The 18,821-nt window shown below is 38.8% G+C and overlaps 1 protein-coding gene across 1 annotated transcript in view; it reads right to left on the bottom strand.

Moving 5' to 3' along the window:
• GRIP1 (glutamate receptor interacting protein 1) overlaps nucleotides 1–18,821 on the bottom strand; it is a 353,208-nt gene that overhangs the window by 31,957 nt on the left and 302,430 nt on the right. The window contains exons 9-13 of the mRNA XM_067313906.1: nucleotides 17,921–18,090; nucleotides 12,808–12,963; nucleotides 7,398–7,584; nucleotides 6,493–6,638; nucleotides 4,769–4,849 (exon numbers count right to left, since the gene is read on the bottom strand). Coding sequence (XP_067170007.1) covers nucleotides 4,769–4,849; nucleotides 6,493–6,638; nucleotides 7,398–7,584; nucleotides 12,808–12,963; nucleotides 17,921–18,090 — 740 coding nt within the window. The remainder of the gene's footprint in view (nucleotides 1–4,768; nucleotides 4,850–6,492; nucleotides 6,639–7,397; nucleotides 7,585–12,807; nucleotides 12,964–17,920; nucleotides 18,091–18,821) is intronic.

The following is an 18,821-nucleotide window of genomic DNA, read 5'->3' as shown; positions in this document are numbered from 1 at the left end:
TTTTTTTTTTCTTTCTCCCTATAGAATGACTAGCGTCTCAGCATAACTTTATTGCACGGAAAAGGATAAAACTAATTTCTCCAGGGTAGCATTGAACTATCTTGACCATGAGATCATCTCCTTTTGCTTTCTGCAGTCCCCCGCCTCATTCATTATGCAACCTCCATCCAATACCCAAAAGGAAGCAGGAGCACTGGAGACAGCAGTCCTCTTCGCTACACAGCCCACTTTCATCTCTCCCCAGAGAGCAGGGAAGCAAGAGTCCCGGCGAGAAAGTACTATTTGACTGTGCAATTCAAAAATATATCCTAGTTAATTAACACAAGATGTTTGAAGTGACACTGTACAGCCTTAACTCTCCATTTTTATGTGTAGTTTCTGAGTTATTTTTGTTTTCAAAAAGCAATTAAAAAACCAGTCCCTATCAAACATCAAACCTACACTTGCAAAGACCACAAACAGGCATAAAAAACTGAGCTTCACCACACAAATCCAGGGGATAGAATCACATTGGGGGCAGCAGGGGAAGGAAGATGGGAAATACTTCTCCAGCATTTGCTGGTACTAAAAATTGGTATAACTTAGATCCTGGATACAGGAAAGGTGAAGGCCCAGAGAGGCTGTGCAATCTCTATCCTTGGAGATTTTCAAAACTCAACTGAAAAAGGCCCCGAACAACCTGATCTAAGTTGGCCCTGCTTTGAGCAGGGGATTGAGCCAAATTACCTCCAGAGTCCCCTTCGGTTACTCTTTAAATTATTCTGTGATTGTAAGACTCAGTCCCAGGCCTCCACCCTAACTCTACCAGTAAAGACTCCCCCACAAAGGAAAGCCAATTCAGTGATGTGTTGTCAGTTCTGTAGATCAGCTGTTGTATTAGGAAAACAAAAACTCAAACTGCCTTTCTTATTTCATTGCTAACCCAAATTAAAAAGCGATGTGACTGAAACACAGTCAGTTGTTTAATAGATTTTGGGTGGACATCTCACCTAGCACCTCACCCACTTATGGGGCTCTGACTTCAAGTTTTGGAGTTTGATCAAACTCTGAACAAAGTTCAGAGGAAAATACTCATGGATGAAAAAACACTTTTTACACAAAGCCAGTCTACTGACTCTCAATGCCTTTTACCAGCTACTGGACTTTTTTTTTATAGTGTGCTTATTAAATAGAGGGAAGAACTTATTAAAAGTACACTGAAGTAGTTCTTCTGTTCTTTAAGCAATGGTTTATCAGCAGCAGCTGAGAAACTTGCTGGTTCTGTCTTCATGCCCTGTCTTGAAAATGGTTACTTGTAACATTGCAAAATGAATTTTGCTAGATGAAATCCCAAAATATACGGAAAGAAGTTTTAGAAAGTCAACTCCCATAGCCAATGTTAAATATCTTCAGATATTTACATGCTTTCTTTCTGATAAGATGCAAAAGCAGCAAAGCAGAGTATAGTTTAGGTGCTAGTCAAAATGTCTTAGAAAAACTGATGATAGTTTGTGTGAGATTCTGATATTCTTACCAGCTTTACAGCTTCTTATTCCTTGAGTAGTCCCATTAGCTTCAGAGAGATTACTTATGAAGCAAGGTGCTGCAGTTCATTACGGTAAGGATATCAGAATCTTACTTAAGAAAGAAAGAAAGAAGGGAAAAAAAGAGCTGTTAACTACAATTACCAGACTGTATTAGTAAGTAATTTTTTTAGGACATAATTTAATGTATTTAAAAAATATTAGTCTATGATTAAGTAGCCAGTGTCACAAAAATCAAAAAAAAAAATCTTAAAAAAAAATCTATATTCCATTACATGGTCTAAAATCAATACAGCTGGCAAATAAATTGTAACAGATTTGAACACCATACATCTACTAGAAAGCTATCCTCCTCCTATGGAATGATTCTCTTCTGAAAAGGTAATGACACACACATGCACTGCTGTGTCACGCTTCATTTGAATGACCTAGTTTTAAAACCCGAGACATTCTAATTGCTCCAGCCAGGTAACTGGGGGTGCAAATGGTGGTAGCTGCATCATGAAATATATAGTCATTTATCTTTGCAAACTATGCAGTAGGCTCCGTACTGAGTGTAAGCAGATATTAATGGCAAGATGGGTCAATCTTAGACAGATATTGCAGGGATAAGGGAAGGACAGACGAAGGATGACAGAAGTTCAGTGTGTGTGTTAAGGCAGCACTGGGTAAGGCCATTATACTGAGAGAGAACTAACATTCACTACCCGAAACTCAGTGTCCCAGATTTACAACGATTCTCATGAGACTTTCTTCTGCCTTACTTTCTAGGGGTTTCTGCTATCTAAGGTGTTTTCTGTTTGTTTTTTGGGGGAGGTGGATGAATGAATTAATAAATCTGAAACTAAGGAAAACTTAGTCTCTTCCTCTATTCTACTTCATGTTTTCCAAAGACCATGAATTAGCTTAACTGTCTTTACTGTTTGGTGCCACCTTGGATATATAGGCCTTCAAGTACCTGGCTGTAATTCCATGCAAGCCAACTTTATGTTTACTACCAAGGAAAACAACACAAAGAAAGAGAAATAAATTCTACTTTGAGGATGTCTGCATCTTAACATCTGACTTAAATAACCCCTGGACTTAAAATTAAGCATATGCTGAAGTGTCAACCTGAGGTGAGGCCTGCATCTTCCTCTAACAAAAAGTGTCTGTCTTGTCTGTCTTGGTCATCTCTTGACTTTGTCATCCAAATACCAAACAAAATTGGGGATATGGAAAACAAAACAGGTGCTCTCTGCAATGTTTTTATAGAGAGAGTACTTTCTCACTCACTATTAACTCCACAACCTTGAAAAGAGAGATGATGAAACAGGTCTCTAGCACTTACCAAGATCAAGCTCAAGAGTGAATTAACCTGATCTCCTGCATCATTTCTGCTTGAAGCCTGGTCATACCAACTCTGCTGAGTTACAACTTAGTATTCCATTTGTTTTTTAAAAGAAATCATATAGCTCTCTGACAATATCAGTAGTAATAAAAGGCATGCTAATGTGATAAAATGTCCTGACAAAAATTTGACAAAATGAATATAAAACCACTCATATTCTTCCAATCACACTGCCTCATTTAGGGAGTAAATTAGAACAGAGCAAAGTACTGAAAACCAAGCATGAAAAGAAGCAATTCAAGATTTCTACCAAGCAAATTTACAAACTTTCCATTAATAATATAAATTCTTTAAAACCGAATAAAGAGTTAAACAATCTTAGACACAGTTCATATGTATTAAATATTATTCACAAGTGGGTTTATTATATATAATAATTTAACTTACATATTAAATATACTGCAGTATATTCAGAAGAGCAGAGCTAACACCAGCTAGGTGTTCCTCTGAACATAAGGCAGCAACCAAAGGAAATTCAGTTGCAAGAGAGGAAGGTGTGCAGAGTTTGCAAGAGTGCTAAATACTATATATCAGGCACATTAACTTTCCATTCAAAATTTATTCCCACCACACAAAAAAGTACGAGGTGTTTGAATTCCCCAAAACAATATTAACTAAATTACTAGGAAGACAATATTTCTACCATAATCCCACAGACCATTACTGATGCTAAGAATACTGTTCAATAGAACAGGTTTTCTCATTTTCTAATACTTTCATTTGCACAAATATACCTAGACCTACGATTTTGCTTCAAGCACCATTTTTTACAGAGTCTAACAACTCCTCATTCCAGTATGTAACACAAGGAAACAGGTCTGCAGTGTCTCTCATTTGTTCCTTGGATGTAATTCTTAGCACTGAGTGCCTGCTGTACTTTTGATTAATTTTATTTCTTTGTGCTGGTAAAAGCTTTGAGAATATAAGTCAAAGCACAACCTCCCCCCCCAAGACATATGAATAATTCCAAAAAAGGCTAATAGTCTAAGAAAGGCCATAACCATAATGGAATGCTAATTCCAGTAAGGCCAGATTCCGGCCTTAGACAAACACATGCCCTTCTTATCTTCTTCAGCGATCTGAAAACCTTAGTGAAAGGGGATATTCCTATGCGACCTGCATATTTAAGACTGCCCACTAGTTTTTGGTGGACACTGATAGTTTTCAAGAGCAGATTTATAAGTGGGAGGGTTGGGAGTAGGAAGAGGTGGTTTCATTACCTGCCCTAGCACACACAGGTCTGCCCGGTGTAGCGCATGCTTCTGCATTACATGACAGTTGCAGCTGTGCAATTCCACAGCTCCTTGCAATTAAGACCAGAAACATGTAAAAAGTAATTGGAAAGAATTATTTTTAAATACAGTCTGAGGAAGTATTATCAAGCTCTGGTACAGAAAATAACCTCATATAAGCGGATCCTTCTGCCTGCAAGAACTCTTGAATTCTTCAATTCAGAGCCCCACTCTGAATGGATAATGTTCAGGAGTCTGTGAGAGGCCATGACAGATTATTTGCAACTTCCCTAGGTATGGAAGTACTTTTGCATGTACCTAATTCCATTGACTTCTTTTTGAAAATTAACTTCAATGGGAATTAACTATGTGCTACACATGAAGGAATAAGTCAAGTTTTAGGCCTGGTGAACTTCTGTCTTCTTTAACTAGCTAGAGAGGGAATATAAATCTGTTACGAGATAGTATTTCATTAAGAGACAGAGCACTGCTAACCATCCCATTCTAGAGAAAAGGAAAAAGAAAGAAGTTTAAACCAAAACTAATGTGAGTCTAACTATAGGATCTACTTATCTGTAGATTATCCTCTAAATGTGGTCTTAAAAATAAGCACTTTCACTTACAACTTATGGTGATGCCAAGTTCCACATTATGCTTCTTTGGTAGCTTTACATGAAATGTTCCACTGCTTGGTATAACTGATTCTATAAAAAAATATGTAAAATGTTAGATAGTTTATAAGACACAGCAATTTCAAGTACCTGGAACTGTATGTGTAAACTGATGAAATCACGTCAGCAACATAGCCACGGATGAAACATGGGTGCTGGAGTGAAAGAAGCAGGACATACGAAATATGATTTATACCTCTATTGGTAATTTCACGGTAACTCAATTTTTTTAAGGCTTAACTGAATTTATGGAGATTGCACGGGCCACCAGCCAGCTGAGACTGCAGGTTTTTATCTCATGTGCAATTTCAGTGAGCACACATGAAAATTTTAGTGCTGGCAGATAGATTTTAACTAAAAGGACAGAAAATCAAATCTTAAGGATTTCAGGCCTTTGTTGCTATAGGCTTAATACATTTTGAAATGTCCACTAAGGTAACTGCCATGGATTTTACATCACCTGGGAAGAAAAGGAATCAAAACATTACTAATGAAGAAGTGTCTGGTGCTGGCTAAGGCAAAACACGCTTGAACACACAGCACTGCATTTGAATCCTGACATTTGGCATTGCTGCTAGCCAAGGTTTGGGCCTTGGCCTGAAGAGGACCCAGCTGAAATTACAGCAGTGTAAACACGTAAACATACACCTGGCAGGAGAGTCTAACCATGAGTGTGAGTCTGCTCTCATGAAGCAAATGGGAGGAGCACAAACAAATCCAGAGACTGAAACACAAACCTCATTGTCCTTTGTGACTTCAGGCACATTTAAATGCTACTCTTATTATTCGGTTTTCTTACTTTTTAATAGTCCATTTCCTACATATACAAATGCACGTATGGTGTTTGGCCTATTTTTTTACATTATACTAGACATCTACTTAACAAAACATCACTTAGAATTATTACACTAAGAATCTTTTGCCTGCTTTTGACATCATGACTTATAATACCATTAATAATAATTATACTATGCAAAATACAGCACATCTGACACTGTTCTGACTTCAAAGGAGCTATTGTCAGGTCAGCACAGAATTCTTAAATGTTTTTACTATTTACATAGTGGGTTGGGCAATGCACATACACAGTGTGTGCTCATTTGATTTACACAATTTGTGATTTTATAGGTGTATTCTATATACTTAAACACATTACAGAGAAAATGGGGGAAAGCTATTAGTAATATTAAAGATTCACCAGCAACATTAAGAATGATTTTTCTAGCTTTTATTGGTTCAGTTTCTATTGTTTTATTTAGCTTGTTGGTTTAAGGTACTATAAGTAAAATTCTGAAGAGTTTTTTTGCTTATGTGCTCTTTTATAATGCTTTTCTGTATAGTAAAACATTTCATTAGCTTCCCTGTAGAGGATTTGTCTTGGCTCAGCAAAATATTCCTCTCTCAGGGCAGAAATACATCTGGAAATAACTCAGAGGAGAGACTGTCACCAGATATTTCTACAGGACTTGTCATTGCTATTTGTGTTCTGAAGCACACTGCAGGGTTAAGTGCAATGAGAAAGCGACAAAAAAAGGCACTCTCTTCAGCTAGCTCCCTTGACAACTGAATGGTGCATGTGAGAGGAAAGTCCCCACCTTGGATACCTAACATGCACAATATATTTGGGATTTATTCCTTCTCTTCTCTTGTAAGACAGAATAATAGTATGTTCATACCTGCAACATCAAACTCTATTTCCAGAGTGACCTTGTTGGTGATAGAGGAGTCCCTGAGCAGCTGATTGGCCTCATCAAATGTGCTGTCTTCCGTCGGGATACCGTTTATTGCCACTATTCTGTCTCCTATTTGCAGGACCCCACACCTTGGTATACAACGATACAAAACAATCTTTAGACACGCACGTTACCTGGACCAGTACTATCAAACACATCCAGCCTATCCTTATAAGAGAAGAGTGACATGGCAGTTCAAGAGTTTACTCAGGCACAGATTTACTGAAGGGCGACACAAGCCCTGCAGCCCCTCTGCACCAGCAATGCTCTCAGTGTGGGTCATGCGACCCAGGAAGAGGGGCACAGCCTTTGCGCCTCCACCCCACCTGTGGACATCGCTGCTGTCTCTGACCCTGAGCTGTTGTAGCTCTGACCCTGACCCAGATGTTGTAGCTCTGCAGCGGCAACTAGAAGTTGCATGTGCAAGAACTGTTGCTCTATATGAACTCATGCCATGATTAAAAAGAGACAAAAGCATAAAAGTGGAATATTTCCTAAGCTTTCATAAATACTAAAGCTGAGCAGAACTGCAGTTGGCTTCCCCCCATGGCACACTGAATTATTACTATTTTGACTTCAGAGATGTAGTTGATTTTTTTTCTTTTTTAATGAATATAGCTTCCAGTCTCCTGCTGGAGGACTCTGGATGATCAAGGCACTGGTGCTTGTCGTTCCTTCTTATAGCTGATCAGGAATATGAAATACTATTGTCAGAACAGAGTTTATTACACACCACCCTTCCATTGAGCAAGGCCCTGCAATTTATCATCACTTCAAAACAACTAGCCCAAAGTACCCTGAGGAATGCTCACCAAAATGTACTCAGCAGTCGTCTGAAAGAACCTCACCTTTCTGCCGGACTGTCAGACTCAATATAGGAAATGAGAGGTGGAGAAGACAAGGTCTCTGTAGCAAACACGCTACCTTGGAGCTGTATTCCAAACCCTACAATGGGGTCAGCTGTCAGCACTACTTCTGTGGTTTCTGTGTGGACGACCTGCCCAGCCAAACCAACAGTGCTAGAGGCTAAAGACACTACAAAAGAGAGCAGACCAGGGGGAAAGACATTCATACACAGCAGAAATTTCATTGCTCTTCAAAAATTGATCTATACAATGAACCTAGTCATGGAAACATCTCTCTTAAATTCTATTTAGGCTAAAGTTTATAAATGATGTGTAAACAGTTATGACATAGAAAACATCTGGTTGCATGGTGTAATGCAAAAAGATAGTTCATTCACTGTGTAAAATAAAGCTGCTTGACCTCCCACCCCTACCCCCAAAACCTCAGAACATCCCTAAATTCTACCTACATTAAGTTTTAGGCACGGACGAGCAGAATTTTCAAAGGAACTAAGAGAATTGGAGGCACAACCTCATCTGTTTTTCAGGCTGATTCCCGGGGCCTCTTTTGAACATCTCACAGCAATGTACTGTTGTTAGCAACAAAGTGCACGTCCAGGCTTGCTTGCAAGAAAGAAGGCTGCCTTCTTCTCATCAACTTGAACATGTTTACTACCTGACAACAATTATGTCAGGCTAACTGGGTAATGTATGTCGAACTAAAACTTCCCTGTTTTATCAACCCATATATCCAAAGAGATTGTGAGAAAAAAGTTCTGTGGGTTTGCTTAAGGAGACTGAAGAACCCTTCCTGTGAGACATCCAGACAGCTACTTCTGTATTTTCAAGATTCCTGTATTCTCACTCCTGTTCTGAAGAGGCTGTGCTACAGGACAAGATAAAAATAACATTTGAGATTCTGTGTGACCACCCATGAAAGGAGCAGGCTGCACCTTTGGTTCTTTGATCTCTACCTAAAAGTGTATTTTATCATTGTTTACATGCACCCAGTAAAACATGGTACTACGTCATAGACGGAAAACTAGATTTTTTTCAGCTCCTATTCAGACCAGGCAAGTAATGGTATAGTATTGTAATGATATTCCTCCAGCGCCTAGGATTCTGAAAATCTATCTTACTACTTTCTACACCTCTAAATTCCTTCAAGACCTGTTTCTGCCTGCAGTAGCAACAAAGAATTAGATAAAACTTCTGTGGCTTATCTAAAGGGGTAGTTTAAATGTCGAATATTTTAAGTGTGGGAAAAATTAGTCCTTACTTTTATGTTATAGATATTATTAGCACAGATGTACAAAGATCTCAGAGGTTTCCCTGGGGTTGTGTAAGTATTTCCTTCACTTTGGGGCCTTTGTTCTGCCATGGTTAGTCTAAAATCTGATTAATGTGGCACATTTGGTGATAACAATTCAGTAACAATTCTGTTGCAAAAGTTTCACTCGTCAAGAAAAACTCCTGAGTTTGTTTTCTCCCAGCAAACCTTCATTCAATAGTACAACTGACTCTGAAACCAATTGTCTTTTCTAAATTTCTGTGAATTCTCATTCATTTCTTCTTTTTCATTTTCCTTTGTAAGAACTGTGTACTTATTGAATAGCTTCATTCTTACTGTTTCCTCTATATGCACTGAGTAAGATAAGCTCATACCCAGACGTAAATGCTAATAATCAATTCTTAGATATGGCCACCAGCTTTAGTGCTGCATGTGAGAAATAGGTTTCTCCAGCTTGCAGCACTCCAAAGGCTTAAAATATGAGTAGATCTGATAAATTCAAAGCTAGTAATATCAGATCCCCGAATCCATGCTCCAGAAATTTCTAAGCTCAGTGTGTCAAAGCTCAGAAAAGTTCCATTCTCCCTCTCTTTAAGGTCATACAATAATCGCTCTACTTGTTAGCTGCATTTCTCCCATCACTTAGCTGTCCATTCCGTCTCTGCAGCAGGCACCTAGATAACTCTGTAACTTTCCTACTCATTTTCTAATGCCATACTCAGAAATCTCAAAGGTCTTACAACATTTATTTTAAGTCTTAGGATAGTTAAGGTTTTAATTCATGTTGTCAAATTAAGTTAATATTTATGGGATTTAATACTAAGCCCAGTAAATATTTTGATTATGTGGACACTTACAAGTGACCATTAGGAACTACTTCCACTCCCCCCCCCAAAAAAAACCCAAACAGAAACAGGAATGAAAAGCAGAGATGGAAATACCCTTTCCAAACCATGCAATAAGAGCTCTCTACTAAGGCTATATAAAATGTCATGGGGACCTCAAAACAATGCTTAAAACTTGTTGGGGTTTCCAATTCAACAATGACTGCAGCAAGAAACACTGTACCATTTTTTGGCTGCTTGATGGGTTTGAAGCTTTACAACCAGGGAAGCAGCCTTTGCCAGGAATCTCATTGCATTAAAAGGGGTGCACGAATATGTATATGGCTCCACTGAACCCTGTTTGCTAATGCTAGGGGTACATTTTAGCAAACTCATATATTTTTCATCCTACTGTAAGATGGCAACAACCCTGGCGACCAGTGTACTATGTCCTTTGTAGTATGTAAATCTGTAATCTTGAATTTGAAAGTTATATATTTGTTCGTTTTATTCCTGTAGATGTGAGAGAAGCAGAACAAGATGTATTTAAAGGTAAGTATATGGGTTATTATGCCTGCAGTCCTCCACTCTGAACCTTGGAAAATGTAAAATGTTTGCTGTTCCTGCTGGTAGCAGCTAACTCAGATGTACTGAGAAAACCACACCAATGCATGTCTGAGACTCTCTAATTGCCACCAGACATGCAACCATAATAACGATCATGTAAGTTGGCATAAGTGTCTCTGGCTTTCAAGTACTAATATGGACCTATTACAAAATACTTAAGGATTTAAATGTTAACCAAATAATAAAAGCTTTTCCACAATAAGTACCATATTTTAAAAGTGAAAAAGCAGAGGAAGATTAAAGATGGCAAGCAAATGACATAAATAAAGCACATGACAGTAGGGCATGGCTTTAAGTTTTACAGCCACATGTTTGGAAAGATCTGCATAAGTAATGCGATGATTGCAAACTCACGGCCATAAAAGGCTTACAGCCCCTATGTCATCACACTTCATCAGCACAAATTTTGGGATGATCACATTAAGTTATGCAGGTTTTCTTAAATAATTGGCAATGAAAACTTTATAGCATCCTTCACTGATACATCTTTTTCTTCCCAAATAACATCCCAAAATATTTATTAAAAGTTACATTAAAAAAAAACAACCCTCAAACAATCCAACTGGGCTAAGAAAAGGATCACTAAAATTAAGACAACAGGCTATTCCCTTTCTATGAAAAGGACAACAGTCAGTGGTACCCGCTCCTCACAAGTCTCTCACAGAGGGAGAGGGCAAAGTTTGCTGAGTCCTGCTGCTGGGCTGTGGCTGGGTACAGCAGCAGCCATTCTGCATCACGGTTACTGTCCTTCATTCAGTCCCTTGGGTGTCTTTAAGTTGACGATTACTACAGTCACAAGTAGAGGTAGAAGTCTAGCAACAGAAGTGAGGAACCTTATTTGGGCTGACAAGCCAGCTCAGGGAAAAGGACAAGCAAACCTGGCTAGCCAGCTAGTAGCCAATTCCTCTCAAGCTAGCTCTGATTCAGGGTTGCTAATGTAGTCATTGCTGGTAGCAAAGCATATGGAGACTCAGGGATGGGGCCAGCTCCCCATGTTTTGGAAAGCTATATCAACACCTCATGATCAGCTAAATGTGGGATAAACTACCCACTACCAAGCCTTGTCCTGATATCTTGTAGCTAGAGATTTGTTTAATAATTCCTTCACAGCAGATTATCATTCTCACTGCCTTCTCACTTTAGGAATCTCTTTTAGGTGGGCTGCAGTGCTTATGTGACTTTCCCACTTAAATCTAATGTAAATCTTTGGTCTTAAAGGTCCAAAATCTGAACCTTTGCATGATGGCAAATTGCATGGCTATGCTTCGTTGAATGAAAATATCTGAAAAACAAAATAACGCAAGTAACAGCTCTCTCCTAGATCTGTAGCAGGATTAAAATTGCTTCCAGGATTAAGTCTTTTGTTGTATAGAACAAGTCTTATAATATATCACAATCTAAGAACTATTTTTGCATCAGGCATTATTTTACTATTCAAATCAATTAGTGCAACACTACTACTGTTTCTCATGTGCATGTGAGAACATGTAAGAGCTGGACCCCTACTGATACCCTAGCATGGATGGCACACTATCTCCCTGTGACACAAAAGAATGTATTAGAAGCCAGCATGTCAAGAGATGAGCTGTGATAAATGACTGATCAGATTAAAAGCAAAAATGTACTTACGAGCAAAAGTTATGTAAAAATATTTGCTTTAAAAAAGAAATAAGCAAGAACATGCAAGCAACAAAAACTTCTGCAAGAAAGCAAAACCTCGATTCTTTTCTCAAATGTTCCCTCTTGATTCCATAGTGACTAGCCTTGGTTGGAGGTTGCCATTTTGCTCTGATTTTGCTCTGATCATGGGAAATCTTTAATATGGGGCAGTGGCAGCGCAGTTTGCAGCAGCTCAGTTTTTCCAGAGTGAATCTGTGGGCATTATTAGCTGGAGCAGGTGGTTATGCAGCCAGTTCTCACCTCCCTGCTCTGGAGGAACAGAGCTGCTGATGACCCTGGTGATCACAGGAAAACGGACAAGCCAAAAGGAGAGATGGTGCTTACATGGAGTCTGGGAAACTGTGCACTGGTACAACCATGCTCTCTGGCCCAGTGAATAATAATGTACAAAGTGGAACAGACTGAAATAGATCCACTCTGGCTTGGGAAATTACTGGCACATGGGAAACCCATGCTTTGAACCCTGCAGAGTGGCCAGAAACAAGGCTGCTTAGTCTTCACTGTTATTTGTCACTCTACCTGACCAAAAAAAAAAAAATTTTACAGATTATGGTGTAGATGCAAACATTAAAACTACATAGGAGGTACAGTTGCAAGCTCTTCTCCTGTTATGTGATAGCTGAGCCTACCAATAATCTATTCTTGACTAATCAACTATGAATTTTATTCCCTGATGTAAAAGGGAAGAGTTGAAAAAGGAATTTGAAAATCACTGTAGTAACAGTATGACAAACCCTTGCAGGATTGTCTGAAGAAAACATAGCATTATATGTTTCAGATGAGATCTTTAAGCCATATGGCCTCTACTGATCTCATTTTAGTATTGGATAAACATTTTTATGCTGATGCTTCCCCACATCTAACAGAAACTCCAATTGTTCTCTCTTTTGACTAGTATGTATTCAGTAAGGTACTTTGTACCTTTTTGCTATACCTTCCCCCTCCTCTGCCCACTCATTGCACATTTCAAGCGGTTGCTGTTACCACCTACAGGAGCTTTTGAAGTCCTTCTTTTTCATCCTCCGCCTCATCATTGTCCCGCGCGGGCTGGTGGAGTAGAGGCTGCGAGGTAAGGTCCCCATGTTCAGGGAACTCAGGCTGTATGCACTCATGGAGGTAGGAGAGAAGGATGAAGACACCAAAGCTGCTGCAAGAAATCGAACACTTGGCACACAGCACTCAGTCTTCTCGGCAGAGTGCTGTAACTCATCAATGAATCAAACAATGCGCATGATGCACAGGAATGGTTTGTGCATTTCTGATAATAAAGACATTAAACCACATAGGTGATCCTAGATAAAAATAGCCAGCATTTCATGAAAATACCTGCTGGGAGCTAGCAAAAATACTGGAGATACAAAAATTACATTCATAATACATATCTTACTTTAGGCAAAGTATGTTAAATTCAGATTTTTGATACTTATCCATGAATCAATGCAGAACAATATGTCTAGATACACTGATTTTAGAAATGCCTCTTTGTAGTAGGTAATTTCTGACAAAAGATTTGTAAGCTGTGCTTTGCATTCAAAGATTGTTTTATATGCACTACTCAAATCTAATGGTCTACTCAAATGGCAGAAGAACTGGTTCATTGAGAATTTTTGAGCCTTTTCCTCTCTTCAAAGGCTGTCTCGTTATAGAAAGGAAAAGGCACAAAATGTCAGAAATAACCTTGGCATGGTTATGAAAAAGTGTAGCATCCATAAAACTGAAAAGGTTTTAGTGCCTGAAATGAGAAAAGCATGAATGAAAGAAGAGAAGAGGGAAGAGGAGGAGGAAGAAGAAGAAAAAGAAGAAGAGAAGCTACATCAGCAGGATAAAGTATGGAACATTATGAAGGCCTTTTTGAGGAGGTGTTTTCTGGAATTTCAAGGCTGACATCCTGCAATGGTCATGGTGGTAGGTGTTATCATGGTGGTAGGTGAGGAGGCTGCTGTGGCTGTTGGCCCACAAATCCCAGGTAAGTTGCCTGTTGCTTCTTTGACTATTCACTGCCCGCATGAAGGGATGATGGAAAATCAGAAAACAAAAGGACCAGAGAAGAGGGAAAGGGAACTGAATTGCATAAATTAAAAAAAAAAATCCAAAAATGATTTGAAAATAAAATTAAATTAAATAATAAACAACCTTGTCTTGTCTTCTTACCAGTGGATGCTACCTTGAGGAGTAGAAATACTACTTTTTCTCAGAAATAATGCTTCTGATTGCTTCTTTGTTGTCTTTTATTTATTTTTTAAGAGATTAGTACTGAACCAATTTCTAATCTCCTTCTGGCTTTAGGAGCTAAGATTGTAAACTTTCTTGGAAAATACTGACATGTTTAATATGACTACTAATTAGTAAGTCTCTGCTTGCATTCATCTACATTAAAAAATAAAATCAGATACTATACATCACACTGTCCAAAATGGAGATGTTTACATTCTAGTCATTTCAATTTACTGCATTGACATTTTAATTTTGCCAGCATCCATTGTTGGCATTATACTATTCTGCACAGTAAACTACTTCTCTGGGCCAGCAGCAGCAAAACTCTATCTTGAAGCCTGATTAATAAAGAAAAAGCAAAAATTTAGAGTTTCTATTTATTATTTTGATGTGCAATTTCAAGTTTTTTAAAATGATCATTTTCTGGATAAAATTTGAGACCATACTTGATTGCTAATCCTAAGTATGTGAAGTCTGGAATATGTCAAAAGTGAAGGCTAGTATTTACCAAGCAAACGGGAAGCATTTCAGTTGATGTGTCAAATATTAAGGGAAACTGATGGAAGTCACCCTTCATTAAATACGGTCTAGTCATCATTAAATTCAGTGTAGCCTTGTCCTTGCTGAACATAGAAGAACACAAGCTGGGAACTAGCCACTCAGTTTTAGTATTAAAAACATGAGGGATTCACCTGTACTATCAAACATTTAGTTTGTTAAAAGATAGTTTACTGCCTTTTTTACATAGTTCACTGCTTTTGGCCCATGAGCTCTATATCTGTGTGTTTATTCTACCTCCTCTGCCCGTGATGGCTGTGGCCATGTAATGACCACGGGCCACTCTCAAACAGTAGCCGGAAGCCTGGTAGGTTGGGTTAGACTTGCCTCACGTTCATGCCTTACCCCATGAGAAAAAGAAGGGGGAAAACCATAGCCATTGCACCAAACACTACGCAGGGCCAGAAGAAAAGCTGTAATTTTGCTTGTTTTCATATTACAGAAGCAATGTTTTAATCTGAATGTCTTAATTCTTCTCTGCCTAAATTGGCCTTTCACTACAATAAAGAACACATGAGGGAAGGGGAAAGACAAGGAAAACACTGCAAGGGCCCTGGGCCTCGGCAGCCTGGTGCCTCGCTGCCGGCGCTGCTGCCTTGGCCCTCCTCGCGGCCTGGCTGCCCCCTCCCGCGCCGCAGCCGCCCCCACTGCCCCCACCTCATCCTCACATCAAATGAATTATTATCATTCTCTTTTTCTCAAACTCTTCGGAAACCCATCGAGGGTCACCCACACGGGAATGGCAATGTGCAATGCCAGCACCCTGTGCAAGCATCTCAACCCCGTGCTTACCAGACACTAGCATGAGTGACCTCAAAGACTTAAGAAAATCTTATGCATCAATCAAGATACAGAGCCAGAAAAAAATCCCAGAAATAGAAGTAGGAACCTGATGTGCCAATATATATTTTGCAGACTTATCACATCTTTTCAAATGAAACGTTCTCTTTGATTATGTACACAGACAGCAAGATTTCTAAACTTTAATGACAGTGTAAAAATTAAAATCTGATAAGAATAATTTGGCCAGGTGGATTTTCATTATTTTCTAGTTGCTATGAGCACTGTTTAATTAAAAAGACTGCTTCCAGCAGAAGATTATCTGGTAGCCTTTGATTTTTTAATGTTTTATTTTCACACTGGGGGTAGGGATAAAAATGTCCTACAAAATAGGAATTTTCACAAATTCAGTTTGCTCAGCTTGTAGGAGAATAATCCCAATTCAACAAAAGTTCTCTAAAAGAAAATCCTATCGTGTAACAGTAGTAATTTACTAGCAATTTGAGCTATTCCAACACAGAGTTGTGTACAGCAAACATAAAATTAATGGGGCAGCAAGAGAAATGGATTGTAGCAGCACAGTGTAAAGAAAAAAAAAAACACGAAAAAAACCCTGATCTCTTACAGTGCTCTCCATTTTATTTTAGGGCTTAAATTTCTATTTCTTCTATATACTGACTTTCCTGCCCATTTTAAATTCGTAACATGTTCCAGGAAGACCGATAACTGAGCTTAAGAGATACAGCCTTAATGACTCATTTAGAGCTTTTCAAATTCTGTAGCAGCCAGGCCAGACGACACCTGATGAAAGGTTGTTTCCAAGAGTATACTTGCTTCCATAAAGCATGTTACATCTTGAATTGGTCATGATTTTTGAGCAGCACCATCTGGTGAGGGGCTGGGAAGGGTTGTAAACATTCTAGTTATTCTGGCATGCTTAAGAAAGCAGCATTATTACCTTAAGGAGATTTCTCCCCCAAAGATGCACTTATTTAGTTTTCACAGAATCCCCTTGGTATTATATCATAACAGCCGGTTCCCAATGCCAGCATGGCAACAGCATTGGTTTATCAAAGCATATATACTGGGTGAATGTGACTAGCACATTAACAGCATCAATTTAGTTTAAATTTTGGTTAAGAAGCAAAACAGCTTGAAGTAAGACAACCATCTACATGAGAAATCTTTGGCCTTGGTACTCATCTTGTCAACAGAAACACTCTTCAAAAGTTATTTCACCAACCAAAAATTAATTGCATGATATCTTTTCTTCACAAAAATGAAACATCTGTTTGCAACATACTGACACAGCTAAAAAGTATGGAAATAAATTGCAAACTTTGATCTCCATGTCATTCTACTTCTGCAGTATCACTCCTTGCTCTGTCTCCCCTCTAAACAGCTTAAGCAGAAACAGGAAAAGAGGCTCAGCTGAAGAACATGGTATCTTAAAAGTTACTTTTTGTTCACTATGAACTAGGAGAAACAAGCCAAGGCAAGGCAAGGCAAGCCAAGCCTTCTCAGCCAAGAGTTCAATATTCCCCACTCTGACAAACTGATTAGAGCAAAGCTCAGTTGCTCATCCAGGGACAGCCTGGATCTTAGCTAGGTGTCCAAGAACATTTATTATCACCCAAGTTTCTAGGTCTCTGAAATCTTGTCTTCGTCTAAAGGAGGCAGAATCACAGTATCACAGGCCCATAAAAAGGCACCATTGACTCATGCTGCAACATAGACACCTGTTCTGTATGTATTTGATTACCCTTGTTATTTCTTTGCCATCCATCACCACATGAAATTTTAGATGGAATTTTTGAGTACTTTAAATTAGCCATTTTTTCAGGATTATTTAGAAAACAAGCCAGGAAGCCCTCATCTTCAAGTACTAAGACATTTTATATATGTTCAATTTGAAAATGGAAAGCCACTCTCTTCAAGCACGTTGTTACGAAATAAAGAAATAACAGTGCAAAAGGGCAGACACCCACAGAATTGTCCCTGAATACCTTTTTCATAAGTACAGATAATGAACCCATGAAGCAATCTGAAAAGTATTTTAGAAGATGATGGCAATAAATAACAATGCCCTTAGCAGGAGAAAATAAGGTTTTATTAAAGTATTTTAAGAGAAATCAGGTGTATTAATGATGTGGTCATAATAGATTATCAAGCGAATATGTTTAAAAGAAGTTAGCAGTGTCCCTTCCTCCTCCTTTCTAATTTTAAGAAGCAATTCAGAGTCATTTACTGAAATACCTGGCTCTTCCCCAATGATTGCAACAGTAGAACCAACAGGTGTCTTTATGTACATCTACAAGTGTGCAGAGCCATTTCTCAGTAAAACATTTCCCTCTTTATCGCAAGAATCTCTGAGGGTACATTAAGGCCAAGAAAACACTGAGCTTCTCAATGATTTCAGAAGCATAACCTGGGGAGCTGAAACAACATTTACAGATAGAACTGCCATGATATCAGTTTTCCAGGACATTCAACAAGGCCAGGCAAAGTAAAAGAGAGAAAAAGAAAGTAGAATTTGGTACTACAGATCTTACCGTGTTCTGGCCCTTTCAGCGCTAGACGTGTCTGGTGGTGAGGCAGGATCTCAAGTTTGACATTATCTGCTGCATTAGCCAAGAACTGTGTTGCTTCTGCCAAGGTACAGTACTCCATGCTGGTGCCATCAATGGACAGAATATGGTCTCCTACATGCAGTGCACCGCATCTACAGAAAAGGCGAAAAACTCAGTATGATCAGGAATGCTCTTTGCTTGGGAAATGAGTTTTACTGCCTTCAAACTGGTCATGACAACTATGAGCTTGTTCTTTTTTCGAGAGAGAGATTTGTGTTTTGTAAGCATTGTCACTGGTCAGACTTTAAATCTATTAGTACCAACCTTAAAAACAATTCAGTTAATACAGTATATGCAAAGACATCACTCACAGAACTGGAATGGGGTAGCTGACTATTAAAATATGTGTGAATGGCAGCAGAATAAAATGAGAAGAGCTTAAGGAGACTCAAATAACTTGGTCACATATCTCTCACACAAGCACCCAGTTCATCATTTTTTGAGTTATTTATAGTTCAAACATTTATTAGTACAAAAGCTGTAAATGACGATGAAATTATGCAGTAGTCAAACAAATAATGAAACCAGGGCTAGCATGGTGACTTGAAGAGTGGGGTGGGGAGGGGGCTATCTGCTAAATCTTGCTGCACTCAAGAGACTGGCTACTGGATGAGTTGAGAAATGCAAACACAGCAGTCAGCATCCCGACGTACCAGTCAAGTGGACAGCTCCTTTAATTGGTTACTCCCTGCGAAACGGGAAAAAACAGAGGGAGAAAATTAAAGCATCCTGCACCATTGAACTGGAGAACACCCCTGGATCAATGGCCGTCACTCTCAAAGGTTCTACTGTAGGGAAAAGCCCACAGAGGAGCTGTAGACTC

The sequence above is a fragment of the Apteryx mantelli genome, chromosome 1 (assembly GCF_036417845.1).
Source record: "Apteryx mantelli isolate bAptMan1 chromosome 1, bAptMan1.hap1, whole genome shotgun sequence".
In the NCBI taxonomy this organism is placed as follows: Eukaryota; Metazoa; Chordata; class Aves; order Apterygiformes; family Apterygidae; genus Apteryx; species Apteryx mantelli.
This window is presented reverse-complemented; position numbering and strand designations above follow the sequence as displayed.